Below are 18,689 nucleotides of genomic sequence, written 5' to 3'. Positions count from 1 at the left end.
TCAGTGGTGGTAAGGATGGAGGGGTCCCCATCCTCCTTGGGGACTGGATGGGCACCTGAGGCTCTCGGAGACGCCTGCTAGGCAGCCTTGCCACATCCTACTCCTCTCCTCTTCCCAGGTTTCCGTCCTTCCAGAGGGTGGCGAGACCCCGCTGTTCAAGCAGTTCTTTAAGAACTGGCGGGACCCAGACCAGACAGATGGCCCTGGCCTGAGCTACCTCTCCAGCCACATTGCCAATGTGGAGCGGGTGCCTTTTGATGCTGCAACACTGCACACCTCCACGGCCATGGCTGCCCAGCATGGCATGGATGATGACGGCACCGGCCAGAAACAGGTATTGGAACCGCAGTTTTAGAGCAAAGGCCTGGCTCCACCAGACTCCACAGTTACAATGTTGCTGTGCCTGGGGGAGCTCGGCTGGATGCCTCCCTCCCTGTCTCCCTCCCTCCCCGGCACCTGCGGCTCCTGCCCCCACCTTCTGCCTCCCTGAGGGTGTTTCATGTTTCCACCACAGTTACTGTGGATGAGATCCTTTTGTTTCACTTTTGTTTGTTTGTTGGCAACAAGCATCCCCTGAGCATCAACCATGTGCCAGGCTCTTTGCCGGCTCTGGACCCCATCCTTTCCCCCAGGAGTGCCTGGATGGGAGGGCAGGTGACCATGGACACAACAGAATCTTGAACTCTGTTGTTCCCAGAGCTGAAAGGAAGCAGGGGATTTCAGTGGGAATGGGGTGGCTGGGTTGTCTATCACAATAGTAGGGGTTTTCTGCTGGGGTGCAGGGGGCGTATTCCAGGCGTGACCCACTATTTGAGGAGGACAGTGCTTATCCCAGTTTGGTGCTGGTGCCATCCCGGGGAGGCACCACAAATGCCATTCATGGGGTGTGGCAGTAATAAAGTATTTTGGGTTTTCTTTTGTTTTTAGTAGATGTATGATGGATTTGTTTTTGCACACCTTAAAAATAGGTAGGGGTGGAAAATGAAGCTGGAACATCTGGGGGTGGCTGTGATGGTTTAGGGGAGAGACGATGAGGCACGAGGGACTAGCAAAGGCGGAGGTGTGTTCAGAGATGTTTAGGACCCAGAGTCCGGGTCAGGTCGGTGTTGGTTGTCTCCTGAGAGGCACCTGCAGGGTCGTCTTTGTCTGGCGTCATTGCTGTCGTGGATGCAGGGTGTGGGGAGGGCCAGCGAAAGTATTTAGTAGACAAAGCGTTGAGCCTGGCTGAGTCTCCTGGGGCCAATTACTCAGCCTCTCTAAGCCTCACTTTCTCACTCGGAAAATGGGCTTGCGCAGTGTCTCCACTTCACCACCAGGTGTCACTGCAGGGCCTCCCGGTGACATTAGTCTTGTCACCGGATCTCTGCAGAGAGCCGCCTGCAGGGGTCATTCTGAGGCCACCCAACTATGGCCCTGATGAGTGAGATGACCCATAAAATTCTAGTGCTTCCTTAACAATGGGGAGAATGGAAATGGTGGAGATGTAATAACAATCCTGTCGATAGCAGCTGACGCTGACAGCCAGCTTGTGGTTCAGGGCATCACGCCATCTTCATGACTAGAGCTTGAGGCTTGAAGGACTTCCCTTCACTGTTGTCACTATCATTAGGTGCCAGGTGAGAAACTGAGGCTCCGAGAGGTGAGCTGTCCGAAGTCATAGGGCCTCTCAAGGGGTGGGGCTTAGGTTTGACTCAGGCCTGTCTCTGTCTCCTAATCTAGACCTATCTTGAGGGCTCTTTCAGGGTGAAGCACATGGCTAGCCAAAATGTGGTGAGAAGAGCTGGGACAGGAACTCTGGGGTCATCGCCCCGCCGTGCCTCTCAAAGCTCTGTGAGCGGGACAAATTATTTAACTTTACTTGGGCCTGAATGGCACTGTGCACCCAGGAAAAGCTTGTCCTGTCTGCTGTGCTGGGGTCTCTAGCTGGCCTGCGGTGACAGAGGGCACACTGTGGTGTCTGATCCCAGCTCTACCCCTGCAGATCTGGAGAATCGAAGGCTCCAACAAGGTACCAGTGGACCCTGCCACATACGGGCAGTTCTATGGAGGCGACAGCTACATCATTCTGTACAACTATCGCCACGGTGGCCGCCAGGGACAGATCATCTACAACTGGTGAGGGACCTGGGCTGTCTGCTCAGTGTTAGCAAGAGTGTGGGGGGGACCTGGCTGTGCCTGAAAATGGTGTAAAGATGGAGGGAGGGAGTTGATCTGAGGGAATCTGGTTTATAGAGGCCTAAATTGGGATGGCCACACCCTGCTGGGACCCATTCCACCCAGAGTCACAACTCTAAGCTTCTTGCCATCAGAATAGGACATGCCATCTTAGGGATAGAGACACACCAACCCAGCAGCTCCTGCCAATCAATGCCAAGGCTTCCACTGTAATAATTACAGATTATTCTCTAGTACATAAATATGTAGTACTATTATATATGTCAATTACAATAATTATTTAAATACTTGACTTAAAGCACAGCATATACTCACTCACATTGCTCCAACCCCAAAGTCCAAAGGTGTCCTTCTGAACTTTTCATCCCATCTGTACCGCTGCTGACTCATCCACCAAGCCCTGCCCTTTCCTCTTGACCAGTTGGCAATTTTTATTTATCCTTTTTGCATAATAACTGGAAGTATATGTAATGTAAACAAATGCTAAGTGCATTGACCTGTGGCTCGCCGTTTGGATACAGCCTTCCTGGAAACTGACACTTGCTGATGTAGGTGGTGTGTCTAACAACTGTCCCACTCCTTTGGGTCGCCATGCCGCCGTTTATCAACAAACCCCCACACCCATGCATACTCAGGTGCTGTCTGCTGCTCTCATCGGCGTCCTCAAGGTTAAGAACTGTTAGCAAACAGTCAGATGTTTAGAGAGTTCCAGAAACAGATTGGCAGAATCAGTCAACGTCCCTGTCGTTTTGACAGATGGCCCCAGTTTCTCTAGCTAGTGCTTGGAGCCTCTCAAATTCCTGTATTCCTGCCAGCTACACGCAAGAGCTCCACCTCAGTGGACTGTGTTGAGAAACTCATGGATGTTGGTCAAGCTGATAATTTATAAAGTGATATCTTATTAGAATTTAAATTTGCGTTTGGGGTCAGGAGTGTGGCTCAATGACAGAGCACTTCGGGATGCAAGTAGCTCTGGGTCGGGGATGCAGGTAGCTCTGGTCGGGGATGCAAGTAGCTCTGGGTCGGGGATGCAGGTAGCTCTGGGTCAGGGAGGCAGGTAGCTCTGGGTCAGGGAGGCAGGTAGCTCTGGGTCAGGGAGGCAGGTAGCTCTGGGTCAGGGAGGCAGGTAGCTCTGGGTCGGGGAGACAGGTAGCTCCGGGTCACTTCCGTAGCATTGAAAAACAAACATTAGGAAAATGTTGGTGGTGCACACTTTTAATCCAGCAGAGGCAGGAGTTCCAGGACAGCCAAGCTACACAGTGAAACCCTGTCTCAACCCCTGCCACACACACACAAAAAAAAGAAAGAAAGATGCCCTCCCCACACACACAAAGAAAAGAAAGAAAGAAAGAAAGAAAGAAAGAAAGAAAGAAAGAAAGAAAGAAAGAAAGAAATGGTGTTCCTATTACTAGACAGTTTCAGACTTTTATCTAATAGTTGTTGAATTTCTTCTTTGTTGACATTTTCATTTTGAAATAACCTCAGACCCACTGAAAAGTTGCAAAAATAAAAATCCAATTATCCGGCCAGTTCCTCCCGCTTCACATCACAGCCCTGGCAGCTGTGGACCAGGCGGATGCAAGGCTGTGCACTTGTCTCTGTCTACTCCAGGACCACCAGCTCTCCATTCCCGTGTCTTCTCTGGCCCAGGCCCTAACCTAAGACCCCATGGGACATCTCTAGGGCCCAGGAACCCACAAGGCATTTCTTCCTGTGTCCCCTCAGTCCTTTGGGATCTGTGACACAGCCTGCCCTTTGCCTTCCTGACCATAGAGTCCTGAAGAGTGATGCTCAGGAATCATGTACTCAGACTCAGTTTGACAACCCCATACTTTTAAAGCAGCTGCATTTATAAACTAGATAATACACATATTGTTGGGGGGCTATGGGGGTGATGGAGATCGATCCCAGATCCTTATACATTCTACATACCCCTGATCTATAAACTCAGCACCCTTTTTGCCTTTTATTTTGAGACAGTCTCACTAATTTGTCCACACTGGCCTTGAACTTGCAATCTTCCTGCCTCAACCTCCCAAGTAGCTGAGACTCCAGGCCTGCACCACTAAGCTCAACGTATTGTTTTTTTCAAGATAGGGTTTCTTTGCATAGCCCTGGCTGCCCTGGAACTCACTCTGTAGACCAGGCTAGCCTCAAACTCACAGAGATCTGTCTCTGTCTCCAAAGTGCTAGGACTAAAGACATGGACCGCTGTGCCTGGCTGATACAAAGTTCTTAAGAAGGCTTTTTGATTTATGGTGTATGCCAGGTATAGTCATACAAGGCCCAGCCTGGGCAAGGAGCAGAGGCAGGGGACCTTGCATCTCCCTCACGTTCCCCTCTCAGGGCAGTTACATCTTCCAGTGAACATCCGGCAGTCTTTTACACATGCCCATGAGGCTGTGTATGTCTGGTGTCCTTCCCTTCAGATGGCATATGTCACCTGCTGTTTCTGACCCCTCTTTTTATACAAGGAGATGCCCTGACTACTTTTGTACATTTTGCTTTTGTGTCCCAGTCCCCTTTCCTGGCTGTCCATCAGAGGATGACCCAGGGAGTTCCCTGCAGGCACATTTAGGACAGGGAAATCTACCTGTTGTTCTAGGCCCTAAGTAAGAAGACAGTCTGCTGAGCTGGGGTGGGCAGGTTGGTGAGGCTCTAGTCTCTGGTTCTCCCCACAGTTCCTGCATGTCTCCATCCCACTTCCATCCCCTTGACAAGGAGGCTCATGGGTTACTGGAGCTCAGGGCAAGGAAGAGGTCCAGGGCTCTATGTAAACTAGTGCTGAGTCTCTCTCCCTCTTGTAGGCAGGGTGCCCAGTCTACCCAGGATGAGGTCGCTGCGTCCGCCATCCTGACTGCCCAGCTGGATGAGGAGCTGGGGGGAACGCCTGTCCAGGTGAGCCAGAACAGTGCCTCTTAGGGCTTCAGCCAGGGCTTCACCTGTCAGCTCACTTACCTTCCTAATTATTCATACACTCATCCAGGCATCTGCCTACTCCCCATCCATCCATCCGTCTGTCTATCTACACACCTACCCATGCAACAAACATTTATGCAGGGTTTTCTATGTACTGGGCTTAGTGTCTGCATCCAGTTCTATAGACCCTGTCTTTCCTGGGCAGCGTCTCCGTGCCCTCCCTTGGCTGTGCAGCAGAGATGACACAGTTGGTTCCTGCAGGGCACATTCAGGACAAGAGATCATGTGCTGTGTTCAGGTCTAAGTAGGAAGACAGGCTAGGGACAGGGGAGAGTTGGGGGGTTGGGGCTGTGTGGGTGCAGCAGGGCCTCCAGATCTGGAAGGCCCTTTGCACCCTCCACCGACTCGCTTGTCAGGGACTGACGTCAGCATTCTGGAAGAACGTGCTCAGGCAATCTGTCCTTCCTTTTAAGGTCATATTTGCAAACTTGGGCTCCCCTCGTTCTTGGACCAGACTCAGAGGCAGAGGGTGGGAAAACAGCAACCGCAGACCTTGGCGGTGACATCGGTGACATCGGCTCCAGTTTGCTCCACTCAGTGCTCTGGTGCTACCAACGGAGCTCCCTTCTGTAGTCAGATGTGGTAGCCTTTCTGGAGGGAATGGCCCAGGACCACGTAGAAAAGCTGGTTTGGGAGGGGGGGGGGTTGGAGAGATGGCTCAGCAGTCAAGGGTACTAACTGCTCTTCCAGAGGCCTAGGATCAATTCCCAGCATCCAAAAGTCAGCTCACAACTGTCTGTAACTCCAGTTCCAGGGGATCCAACACTCTCACATAGATATACATGCAGACAAAACACTGATGCATATAAAATTTAAAAACATTATAAAAAAGGAAAAAAAGCAAAGCTGATTCTCTCCTCTCTCCCTGCCAGAGCCGAGTGGTCCAAGGCAAGGAGCCTGCGCACCTCATGAGCTTGTTTGGCGGGAAGCCGATGATAATCTACAAGGGTGGCACCTCCCGAGATGGTGGGCAGACACCCCCTGCCAGTACTCGCCTCTTCCAAGTCCGAGCCAGCAGCTCTGGAGCCACCAGGGCCGTGGAGGTAATGCCAGGTCCCAGAATGTGGGCAGGATTGCCCTCCTGAAGTCTTCTAGGCCCACTGAGTAGACCTCCAGAGGCCCAGGCTGAGTGGGCCTGGGTGGGATGAGGAAGCAGATGTTCAGGGCGTCCTGCCCTGGCAGCCCCTTGCCCCATCAGGATTCATTACACACTTTCCATCATAGGCAGCTCACTACCCTCTCTAGAACTCATTCTGTGCAGCCCGGACTGCGTTTCTGATTCCGCAATAGTAGACCACTATGGTTTCAGCACTGTGGAGAATTGCTCTGTTACCTCCTTTGTTTGGAACATTCAGCTTTTGTTAATGCAGCCCCAAATTCCAGATCATTCTCACTCCTCAGAGTGCGTCCGAGAAGTGTGGGGTTAGGCTGACCTCTCAGTGTCCAGAGTCTGTGCTGTCCGTCTCTGGAGGGAAGACGTCGTCTGCTGCAGGGTCCCTGGGCCGTCCTGAGGGGCTAGGCTGTGTTTCCTTATTCCTGACTGAGTGCTGTCTGCCCCACCCGCTCCAGGTGATGCCGAAGGCTGGTGCTCTGAACTCCAATGATGCCTTTGTGCTGAAAACCCCCTCAGCTGCCTACCTGTGGGTGGGCGCAGGAGCCAGTGAGGCCGAGAAGACCGGGGCCCAGGAGCTGCTGAGGGTGCTGCGCGCCCAGCCTGTGCAGGTGGCAGAAGGCAGAGAGCCAGGTGGGAGCCCGCCATCCCTTCCCTCCACACCCTTCTCTGGGTAAAATGAGCGTGATGGCCAGCCACGGGGTAGTCTCCAGACACCAAAGGAAGGAGGGCTTGTGAGGGCCTCGGGAGATGATGGCGGAGGGGACATGTCAGAGGGGTTCACCTCACTTTAGAGCTACACGGAGGAAGGCATCGGCCCTCACCGCCTTTTCTGTTGATGCTCAGAACCCCTCCCCCTTTTCTTGGTATCTCATGGAAGCAGTGAAGGGTTGCTTGGTCCACAGCCTCTCTGCCCAGCAGAAAACGCCATTAGGATAAACATTCTGTGTCTCCCAGCCCCAGTTTGGTGGCTGATGGTCACTGTGGCTTCTGAGTGCTTGAAATGTGGGAAAGAATGGACATGAGGAAGTGTGACTTTTGTAAATGGCAAGCGAGAGGCTTTGTTTGAGCCAAGGTGCCCATGGCTGGCGAGAAGGAGACACACCATGCAGATGTGGCAGTCTGCAGCATGGCACGATGGAAAGTTACTCACACTATGCAGACACACATCCATGTGGAAAATTTCACTATTAAAGGGGGAGGGGGAATGGGATAGAGAGAAGGAGAGAGAAAGATGGGGGAAGAGGGAAAGCGGAGGTGTGCATCACCTCATGGGGAGACAGGGAGGAGGAGGGAGAAGAAGGGAGGGTTTTTCTTAAAGGGTCTTTACATAAGATGACATCAGGACACTGGGCGGGTCCCCAAGGAGTGGTTCAGAATGCTAACAGTAACTGTTTAATTGTGATACATTTCCATAGAAATGGCCACATACAGACAGAACACACATAGACAGAGTAGGTATTATAGAAAGAATATGGAAATTGGACTTAGAAAAGATTTGCCTCCTGGCTTTACCACTCCCAGGCTGTGTGAATTAGGTGAATCCTTGGGCCTCTGTGTGCTGAGTGGAGATAATTAGCCCCGTCCTGTGGTGCTATCGTCTCTGCCATGGGTCTTATGCCAATTTACCCTCTCCGGGCCTCTCCATTCCCTTCTGAGCCCCTGGGATCTTAAAGTGGAGGGCAGCCAGCTGGACCTGGGGTCTGGTGAGATGTTCTCATGGGGCCATGGTTTCCCTTGGTGACGATGCGATCTCCCCTCATAGATGGCTTCTGGGAGGCTCTGGGTGGGAAGACCGCCTACCGCACATCCCCAAGGCTGAAGGACAAGAAGATGGATGCCCATCCTCCTCGCCTCTTTGCCTGCTCCAACAAGATCGGGCGCTTTGTGGTGAGTCTGGGGGTGACACCTCTGCTGTGGTGGGTTTGGGGGTCACTGGACCTCAGAGCCTGGAGACACAGTCTGATGGCCCAGTGCAGGGGAAGGGCCCCTGAAGGCAGGACTGGCCCGTGCACTCATCCTGGGAACCAATGGGTGATGGTGCTTCTTCCTTGACCTCCTCTGACCCTCCCCAGATCGAAGAGGTTCCCGGAGAGCTTATGCAGGAAGACCTGGCTACTGATGACGTCATGCTCCTGGACACCTGGGACCAGGTAAGTAAAGGAGAGAAGGAGAAAGCCGAGGTAGAGGGGGAAGCTGGACTCTTAGCTCAAGACAAGCCACAAGGAGGGCATAAAAGACGTAACACCAGGTAGTTTCAGGGAGGTCCTGAATGGCTGTAAGCCACGTCCCCTCTCTCTGAGCTTCCTTTTCCTCAGATGTAAAATGGAAGTGATGTTACCTGCCTGGCAGATGCATGGCCATTGGAAGCTGTAAAGCGCTCTAGAAACCCAGGTCACATGACCCTGCACATGCCCTTTTCCCCTTAGCCTCAGGGGAACGTGAATTCTGGCTTTAAATCTGTATGAAGAAAGTTGAACTTAGCAATGTGTCATGTGCAGGTTAAGTTGCCCAGTGTCCTTTGGAGCTTGGAAATGTCACTCCCCAGCTCTGGGATCTCTCGTGTCATCTGCTAGGGTGGTTTGCTGTAGAGGAACCAGCATGGATGACATTCATCCAGCATCAGCTGAGCATCTAAACAGTGCTCTCTAGGGGATGCTGGGAATGAAGGATGCATCAAGCTGACCTCCTCTGCTCCCCCTGGGTCTGCTCCCATGGGAGTGTCAACTCAGTAACCCCTTCTATCAAGTGCCTGCCAGGCTGTAGAATGGCTAGACACAAAGGCCCAAGTCTGTCTTTCTCCCATGGGTGGCTTTGGGGCAGTCCCGCAGGAAGACCATGGTTTGCAGCTTGAGCCATCTGGCTGTCATCATTGACTAAGCTGTCTGTGACTTCACCTGCTTATGCTTCTCCTTGGCAGTCTGTGGCCAGTATTTCTTAGCATCACTGTCTTCCAGGCAAAATGTCAAGTGCTAGGAATCCTGAGACAAGCCAAACGGACACAGGGCCGGTACCAACTCAGTGGGATTTCTGGTTCTGTAAGGAACACGCTTGTAAATAAGGAAAGGCCATGAAGCCTGGCGTTTTCTTGTCTAAGGCATTGACAACATTGACTTCATTAGTAAATGGCAATTGCTCTTGAATGTAATTATCTTGAGAGATGCATACAAATAGACATCAGAGCTGGGGAGACACCCCAGCAGATAAAGCACTTGCCACACAAGCATGAGGACCTGAGTTCAGGTCCCCAGAACTCAAGGAAAAGCTCAACATGATAAGGTGTGTCCTCAATCCCATGCTCCCAAACAAGAGGAGAATGGGGGAACCAGACAGACTCCCCAGAAGCTCATAGTCCAGCTAGTCTGGACGCAGCACTATGAACAGGAAGATCCTACTTCAAACAAAGTATAAAGTGAGGACCCACACCCAAGGTTGTTCTCCGACCTCAACATGTGCATTGGCACACATACCTACACACAAAGATTTAAAAAATAGATGATGTGTAAATCAACAGAGTAGGTTTTTATGTGTGACCAAACTTGTCATAAGGACCACAGTGACATGAGCTTTTTATTACAAGCTTTAGACATGTGTTATTCAAAATGCAGAGATTGGTAGCCTTTCAGCATGCCTTTGTTGGATGAATGACTAAAAACATCTGTCCACCCATTTGTTGAGTGAATCTACACCTTTAAAGATGTGACTCATGAACTCTTAAAGACGGTTTCCAACTCTGCCCCCATACTGCAATGATTATGAGTGAAGTAGGCTGGGATGAGGAGATGTGAGGAATGGTGTAGCCTGAGGCAAACTGGACATGTCACCAGAGGTGCCCACCTCTCAGATTCATCCCAGTGAAGGTGATGGCCCAGCTTCCAGGTCCTCCTGTGTTGTTTTATCTTCGGCACAGTGGCTGCACCTTGATCTACTCCTGTTTCAGCCAGTAACTGTGACTGCACAGTTATTGGCCTGCTTCTCGGCAGTGGCGGGCTGCTCAGGCTGCACTGACTCTGTCACTGCCACTAAAGGCAGCTTTAACTAAATCTCCGCCGTCCTATTTATACATAAGACAAATTCAAAGGCTGGGGTGAAAACCTAGCTCAGAGAGGCTGGGTAGCAACTAGCTGACCTTCTCTCCTCCCTGGCATCTCCCAAAAGCCCATCCTTTCTCTCCACCAAAACAAAAAAAGCCACGCCACTCCAAATCGCTCCCTACTCCTTCTAGTACATCTATCTTTCCCAGTCACCCATTGAGGCTCTATGATTACTTTCTGTCAACTAGTTGCTAACTCAGCCTCCTGACCCAAGGTTAATTTTATTTAATTAATGCAAATGCTAACCCGGGGTTCACAGAGTGATCAAATAGCCCCAACACTCCTGCACTTCAGGAGAAGTTGGAAACCCAGACTCTTATGCCATCTTATGCCATTGATGACTGGATTCTAAGACGGTGCTATTACATGCCAACACACGTTAATGGCAAGCACATGTGTGGGTCACTGCTTTGCAGCCTCTGTCCCATGCATTTCCAGTTGCTGTCTAAAGTCTGTTGGTTGTGGGGGGCTGTGTCTGCTTCTGGTACCCAGGACCCACCTCCACCCCTGTTCTTCATCCAGCGGTGACTGTCACCAGCACCTCTCATGTGATTTTCATTCCACATCTCACCTACAGGTCTTTGTCTGGGTTGGAAAGGACTCACAGGAAGAGGAAAAGACAGAAGCCTTGACCTCTGGTGAGGACCCTAGGCTCTAGGGTGTGGGTAGGGTCTTTGGTTGTGGGTGTGGGTGGGGTCTTTGGCTGTGGGTGGAATTTTTGGCTGTGGGTGGAGTCTTTGGCTGTGGGTGGGAGTGGTGGGTGTGGGTGAGCTCTTTGGCTGTAGGTGGGGTCTTTGGCTGTGGGTGGGGGTGGAGGCTGTGGGTGTGGGTGAACTCTGGCTGTGAGAAGGGTCTTTGGCTGTGGGTGGGATCTTTGGGTGTGGGTGGGGGGTGGGTCTTTGGCTGTAGGTAGGTAGGAGCAGCTTCTGATGCTGTTCTAGGAGTTAGCTTCCACGGGGATGGGGGCTTTCTGCTCATAGTCTGACCTTCTGGAACCCTGCTTGGGGTGATGTCCCAGTGGCTTTTTGTGACTACCTGAGGCAATCAATTCATATTTTGGACGTTTCCCATTTCAATCATATTCATATTTTGGAAGTTTCAGCCCAGGTCAACTGACTCTGGTGATTTTGAGCCTGTGGTGAGGCACTGAGGTGGAGAGTGTGTACAGAGTAATGCCATGGAGACTTGGGAAGGGAGAGGAAAGGGTGGGGTCTCTTCCAGGGCAATGCCTCCAGCAGCAGAAAACACCACCTCTTAGAGTTCTCACGCCCCGGGGCTGAGGATCATGGCCTTGAGGGACATTCTAGATAAAAGCTACTGCAGGTGTGAAGAGATGAATGTGTCCCTTCAGAATGCCTGAGGGAAGGAAGGAAGGAACAGAGGCGAGCCCATGTCCAATTCCCAGCATGCCCTAGAGATTTCCTTGTTAGGGTCCCTATGTGGGAACCTATCTTGGTAGCTAATCTAGAGACTGAACTCTAGGACTGGTTTCTTTATTTAATATCTTAATCACCAGGGGGAAATGATACATTCAGAGAAGGGCTGAGAACTCTGTGAAGCCGGAATTTAAGTGAAAGTTCCTGTTCTTCCTGTGTTGGGGGCAGTCTGAGGTGGTGGTGGTCAGAATATGAGACCATATTCTCTGGCAACCCTACTCTCTCTCCAAGGAGGAGATACTAAGAGTCCCTGGGTTTCTTCTCCGTGTGTGTCTGCAGCTAAGCGGTACATCGAGACGGACCCAGCTAATCGGGACAGGCGGACCCCCATCACTGTCGTGAGGCAGGGCTTTGAGCCTCCATCCTTTGTGGGCTGGTTCCTCGGCTGGGATGACAACTACTGGGCGGTGGATCCATTGGACAGGGCCCTGGCTGAGCTGTCTGCCTGAGTAAGGACCAGAGCCTCCAATGTCACCAGTCAGTGCCTTTGAGAATTGTCCGTCTCCCAAAGAGATCTTGCGGACAGCAGGATAACTATGTATGTATGTGTGTGTGTGTGTGTGTGTATGTGTGTGTGTTTGTTTTTTTACAGTAGCCAAAACCAGCCCTGGGAAAATTCAGGGTCTTTTCAAAATTGCCTCAAGTATCCGTGCTTTGGGAATTAAGTTCAATAAAAGCTTTTTGAAGTGTGTTCTCCCCAGGTGTGTCACTGTGTGCCTCAGTCCATGACCCCACCCACGAAATAGTCATAGTCTCTCAACCTGCTCCTCACCCTGATGATTCTGAGGTGCCGAGGTAGGTGCCCACCCTGGGCTGTGAGGCAGCACATCAACTCCTCCCACCTTGAGAAGCTGATCACACTGCTGGGGAACGTCCTAGTCTGCAGTGATCAAAACAGTGACCAAAATTGACGTGGGGAGGACATTTCATCTTCTGGCTTATCGCCTGTCACGAAAGGAAGTCAAGGCAGGAACTGAAGAAGAGGCCATGGAGGAACACTGCTTATCGGCTTCCTCCCCAAGGCTTGCTTATACAACCCAAGCACCACCTCTAGTGGGCTGGACCCTCCCCATCAATCATTAGTCAAGAAAATGTCTCCACAGACTTCCCTACAGGCCACATTAATGGGATTGTATCGCTAGCAATCCGCGGATTCTGCCTAATGATCAAAGGAATTTATTTGGGGGTTAACTCACAAGACAGAATAAAGGCATTTGTCACAGGATCCTGGAAGGGTGAAGCATGGTCCAACGCTGTTCTCTGGTGAGATCTGCCCTGGTCTGTCCCAGCATCCAAAATCATGAGGTATTGAAGAGAGACCTCGTACAGGTCTTAAGGGTCCCACCCCCCAAGGGCATGTACTTCAAGGTCCTAGGCAGGTGTAACCTGCTACCTCACTAGGGGTGGTGCTCCAGGGCATGTGAGAACAGCCACCCACTACACCACCTAATAGAGGCAATTGCTCGCCTGAGGTTCCCTTACCCCAGAGGAACCTGCCTGTGTCTAGCAGACAAAAACTAACGGGCTCGGGAAGCAGTCAACCTGGCTGATCAGGAGAGGGCAGGATGTAAGGCAGAGTGGGAGTGTCCTGCTCTCTGCTTAGACCTGCAGTATCTGCAAAGCTTTCTGGTAGGCTTGGGCCGGAGAGGAAGTGTTTTATTTTGTTTAATTTGAAGGTATGGTCTGTGTTTGTTTCTTTTCTCAGGATTGAACCCCAGATTATTCTGTGCAAGTTAGACAAGTGCTCTACCACCAAGCTACACTCTCAGACTCTCTCTCTCTCTCTCTCTCTCTCTCTCTCTCTCTCTCTCTCTCTCTCTCTCTCTCTCTCTCTCTCTGTCGGAGGACAGCTTTGAGGAGTCCCTTCTCTCCTATACTGTGTGGGTTCTGGGGATGGAACTCAGGTCACCAGGCTCGAGCTGCAGGCACCTTTACCATCTGAGCAGCCTCGCCTCCCCGTTCCTGAACCCTCTTCTATTTTATTTTGCGAAAGGGTCTCAGTAAGTTGTCCAGGTTTTATTGGAAATGCAAATCTCCTCCTCAGCCTCCCCCAAGCTGAGAATCTAGGTATTTGCCACCATGCCCAGTTTTTGTTTGTGTAGCAAGCTGAGTATGCAGAGTATTTAATTGTAATCAGTGTTAGGCATACAATTAGTGATATTACATAGATATATAATGTGATGTAAGCTATAGCCACTACCTGTACCCAAACTTAGAAAAACATTTTTAAAAAGATTTTTAATTTTATGTGTATGAGTGTTTTGCCTGTATGTATATATGTGCACCATGTGTGTGCAGTGCCCAAGCAGGTGAGGAAAAGGAATACTAACTTCTGGAACTGGAGGTGTGAGCTGCCATGTGGGTGCTGGGAATCTAACCTGGGTCCTCTTGAAGAGCAGCCAGTGCTCTCAGCAGCTGAACCATCTCTCCAGTCCAATCCAAACATTTTATAGCCCTCAATCTAAGTGCTTAATATAATAATAATAATAATAATAATAATAATAAATTTTTTTTCTAGAAAGAGTTTCTTTGGGTAGCCATGGCTGTCCTGGGACTCACTCTGTAGACCAGGCTGGGCCTTGAACTCACAGAGATCCACCTGCCTCTGCCTCTTGAGTGATAGGACTAAAGGTGTGGGCTACTAGCCCTTGCTTTTAAGTGTTTATTATTAAATAATAAGCCCCCCCCTCTCCATCACCCTAGGATCTTTATTCTTCCTTTACCCTTGATAAATTTGCCTATTCTACATACCTCCCCTAAGAAGAGTCATGCAATATTTATTGTCTGTGTCTGGCATATTTGACTTAGAATTGCTTCCAAAAGCAACCCTTGATCTACATTGATGGGTAAATACTATTCTATTGTATGTACATATCTCATCTTATTTATCCATTCATCCACCGTGGATGGTGGGATTATTTCTACCTTTTGACTATTGTGTACAATACTGTTGTGAATGCAGGACAAAAATATATATTCTTTGCATGTTTTGAGCCAGCTCTCAAATGAGTTATATATCTCCTTATGAGCATGAGTCTTACCTCTCCTATTCTGTGCACTGTCATTAAGAGGCTTGGCCTTGATGGAGTTCAAAGCCAACTACACTCCCTGGAGTAGGAAGTAGACAAGGTGTGTTGCCATAGAGACACCTCCTGTGGTATCTGCTTGTACCCACTTTCTACAGCTGGTCCCTTCTGTTCATTCTATTACTCAAAAGACTCTTTGGTGAGATCTCTACCTTGGCAACTGCCGTACCTAGAGAGGCTCCTGGATCTGCCTTTGGAACACAGGAGATGTACTCCTTGGTGTCCAAATATGGTCCCTCTAGGCCTGAATCTTTGCTGGTATTCAGAACATCAAAACTCCCTCTTGGGTACTCCCATAAACTGCTTCAAAAGCTTTTCTCCCTGGAGGTGCCAGACCAGTACAAGGAACTCAAGGACAGAGCCTGTTCCTCCCCTTTCCTTCTGGATTCTTCTGGCCACCTTTCCTCCTCTTGGTCTATGCCACTCCATGTTATAGGATGGAGCTTCTGTATGTGGACTATAGAACAGAGCCCAGGGTGAGGTTTGGATAGTAGGAAGCCTGAGAGTTGTGTGCGTTTACATTGTTGTGTCCAGGGAATGTTTTAGAAGCATGGTTCCCTTGGGGCCCTGTCTCCAGAGATTCTGAGTCATTGCCGGAGTGATGAGGTCAACAGAGGAGGAGTTTTCCAAGTGGAGAGGAATTGGGTTGGGGGTGGAAGCAGATCATTACAAGCAGAGGTGTAGCAGAAACAAAGGTGGGGTGCTGTGGGGAAAGTGGTTCTTCACTCGGGGGCAGATGTGGCCGGAGCAGCTTGGGAGTGAGCAGTGGGTAGGAGCCTTGAACACTGCCAAGGGGCTTGGACTTCATTCTATGTCTGCCTTGCCTATTTCCAAAGGTTGGCTCTTTGTAGTCAAAGCAATTGACCTGGCAAGTATAACACCCTAAAAATGCTTAGCAGAATAGGGCCCATAAGCTGTTTTCTCCCAGAGATAAAACAGTTCATCTTGGAGGGAACCACGAAACTCCAGCCATTAGGTACCAGAAGTAAACAACACAAAAGCTTCAGGAAGTCCCTGAAGCTGATCAGATCCATTAGGGCTCTCCCTCCCCTAGTTTACATAAGCTGCTAAGGACTGCTGGGAGACATGCTCAGAGAAGCCAGACTGCCCCAGAGATGCTCAAGCCTGGAAGAGACAACCCTCCCATCTGCTGAGCCCTCAGCTCTGTGAGCTCCAGGTCCCCAGCTTCTGCGCTGTCACCATGTTGGGGTGGCTTCGGTGATGCGGCTGTCTCTGAGTCATTTCTGCTCCTGTAAGTGACCCCAGTAGACCCATTAGTGGTCTCCTGCAGAGCTGGCTCACTATCTGGGAGAGTGGATACTTGTTCACACCTCCTTGGGGTCAGTGTCACACAGTAGGGCTTTCCTACAGGGAGGTAGCGGTTGCTGTAGACAAAGCCAGCTTACTTCCTGGAAATCAGTGGGTCTGACTTAACCCAATGTAGGATTCCTGCTAAGTGATGGGAAATTACATGTACAGATCCTAGAGCATTGTGGGAGTAAGCCTGCCCTGTGCTTGATTAAATTGGATGTGTTGGAGAACCAGCCCAAACCAAATTCCTCCAGGGGAGTCCAGTCTAGGGGCTTCGGTATCTGACTCAAGCCACTTTGGGTCTAGGTTTCCCACCATCTGTTGGCTTTGAGTATCAGTGTGGTAGTGAAATGTCTGCAGGCATTTTGGCTCTCAACTATGCGTCAGCAAGCTGAGGGAGAGACAAATTTGTTGTTTGTAAATGTTTTCCTTGGAGAGAGAGGATGAAATGCTTCCAAGTCCACAGCAAGTCTTTCTTCAGTACTCAGGAATCCTCATGCCCATTCCTATCGAGCTCAGAGGGCAGTGAGGTCCAGCTGGCTGCTGGGTGAATTTCTCCTCTCCTGAGTGAACATTCTTGGTGAGGCAGGCAGGAGGCAAGTGGACACAGTAGATGGCTATTTTGTTGACATTTTTAGGGTCAGATGCTAAAAATAAAAACCTTAGCAGTAGATGCCTACTGCATTGTGGTGTATAGCCATTCTCAGAGGGTTCAATTTCCAACCCGTCTCTCCCTCCCCCAGAAAAACCTTGAGAATTGATTTACTTGTATTTTTATGAGCCTTTGCCTGCATGTACATATGTGCACCACGTGTGTGCCTGGCACCTGAGGAAGCCGAGAACTGAGTTGCTGCTGGCTGAGCTGCCTGTCGTGACAGGCAGGACAGTGCAGAGGTTCCTCCATCTTATAATCTTGCTGAGGCCATTTCAGCTCTAACTAGAATTTGATCTCCTTGATGGGGAATCCCATGGAAAATTACCCAGCTCTAGTCTAGGAACCCAAGGTCAGGATGTCCTAGCTAACTTATCTTAGTATCCGCTCAGCTGCCGGCTTGTCCAGAACCTCCTCCAGCTAACTGTTACAACTTCTGTCCAATTGCGTGTTTCTGTAAAGCCTGCCCCCTGAAGCTGAGTGGGATGCAGACCTTCAGAAGCCCCATGCTCCAGACACTAAGGGCTACACCCGGGTCCCCAGATACCTGTCCCAGACGGCCAGACTAAAGACTTGCAGCTGCTTATAAACTGATGAGTGAGTTACATCTGGTGAGATGACCACTCAGGTACTGGAAGGGAGCCTGGGTTCCTCTGCAAGAGTCATCTCTCTAGTCCCTCACCCCAGAATCTTTAAAAAATAGGATATTTTGTTTTGTATGTGTGGGTGCATGTGCATGTCACAGCAGACCTGTGGAGATTAGGAGACAGCCTGTGGGAGCTGGTTCTTTTTCGCCGTGTGTGTCCTGGGACTCGAACTCAGGTGGTCAGGCTCGGAGGCAGGTGCTTTACTCACTGAGCCATCTTGCCGTCCCTCCTCCAGAATCGTTGAGGGAAGACCCTCAGCTTTGTTATGAGTGCTAAGTCCTAGATTCCTAGAAGCTCCGTATTTAACAACAGCTTTCAACTTCCTCTCACAGAACCTTCTGGTTACAGGGCAGGCTGTCCTTTTAGTCTCTCCTTTAGACAAATTAACCTCATCCAGGCCTGGGTCTGCTCTATGCCTGTCATGGGCATCATTGTAAGAGACGAACAGCCCAAACGAATCCAGAGATTCCCCTTGGCCTGGTCCACACACCAGGTAGGATTATGACGGGAGGTGAAAGATGGCAGCTGCTATGCCCAGTGCTTGACCCTGGATAAATGACTGTTTCCCGAGTGCAGTCCAGAGTTGCACAAAGCTGTTCTAGGGAGCTGAGTACCATGTGTAGAGTTAGGATATAGGGATAGAGTTGTCTGGGAGCCCTGATGTCTTGAAGGCTGGTTGATGGAGCAGTGTTCCTCTCCGTGAGTGTACAAATTCGTGTGGCCCCCCCTCCCCCCCTCCCCCGGTGTGCGGGTGTCAGAGATGCTCTGCAGCTTTTAACACACCCTCAGCACAGCAGACAGGAACCACGCAAGGTTGGGGTACAGACCGGAGTGGGCAGGGCGAGAAACCCTCAGGGGCACCATTTTCCAACTGGGATCTGCAGAATTCTATGAGGCACTTCTGTGATCTTACAAACTGGATTCAAACTCCATTTAAGTGGTAAGAAAATCCAGTGCTAAGAAGCATCGCTGAGTGGAGAGCCCAAGTTCAAGTTAACACTACTTTCTGTGCTCACTGAAGCACTGAGTGCTATACATGTGGACACTCCGGGAAGAGACACTTTAAATCTCTCAACAGGGGATCACTCCCTTGGAAATAAAGGTTTGAAATTGGAAGAAATTGGAAATAAAGGAAATCTGAAAAGCATTGGTAGGTGACTAGGCATGAGAAGACAGTGTGGGGCTCACATGGTGGTAG

General features: G+C 50.3%; 1 protein-coding gene across 4 annotated transcripts in view; it reads left to right on the top strand.

Moving 5' to 3' along the window:
- Positions 1-12,486, top strand: part of Gsn (gelsolin) — a 57,626-nt gene extending 45,140 nt beyond the window's left edge. For all 4 annotated transcript variants that reach the window (XM_006988745.4, XM_016007180.3, XM_042274790.2 and 1 more), the window contains 9 exons: positions 119-334; positions 1,982-2,115; positions 4,983-5,073; positions 6,027-6,197; positions 6,724-6,898; positions 8,031-8,155; positions 8,341-8,418; positions 10,937-10,997; positions 12,075-12,486. In XM_006988745.4, coding sequence (XP_006988807.1) covers positions 119-334; positions 1,982-2,115; positions 4,983-5,073; positions 6,027-6,197; positions 6,724-6,898; positions 8,031-8,155; positions 8,341-8,418; positions 10,937-10,997; positions 12,075-12,244 — 1,221 coding nt within the window. In that variant the 3' untranslated portion in view covers positions 12,245-12,486. The remainder of the gene's footprint in view (positions 1-118; positions 335-1,981; positions 2,116-4,982; positions 5,074-6,026; positions 6,198-6,723; positions 6,899-8,030; positions 8,156-8,340; positions 8,419-10,936; positions 10,998-12,074) is intronic.
- Positions 12,487-18,689: the final 6,203 nt, after the last annotated feature.

Source organism: Peromyscus maniculatus, chromosome 4, assembly GCF_049852395.1.
Source record: "Peromyscus maniculatus bairdii isolate BWxNUB_F1_BW_parent chromosome 4, HU_Pman_BW_mat_3.1, whole genome shotgun sequence".
In the NCBI taxonomy this organism is placed as follows: Eukaryota; Metazoa; Chordata; class Mammalia; order Rodentia; family Cricetidae; genus Peromyscus; species Peromyscus maniculatus.
The sequence above is the reverse complement of the archived record's forward strand: the minus strand, read 5'-3'. Positions and strand labels throughout refer to the sequence as shown.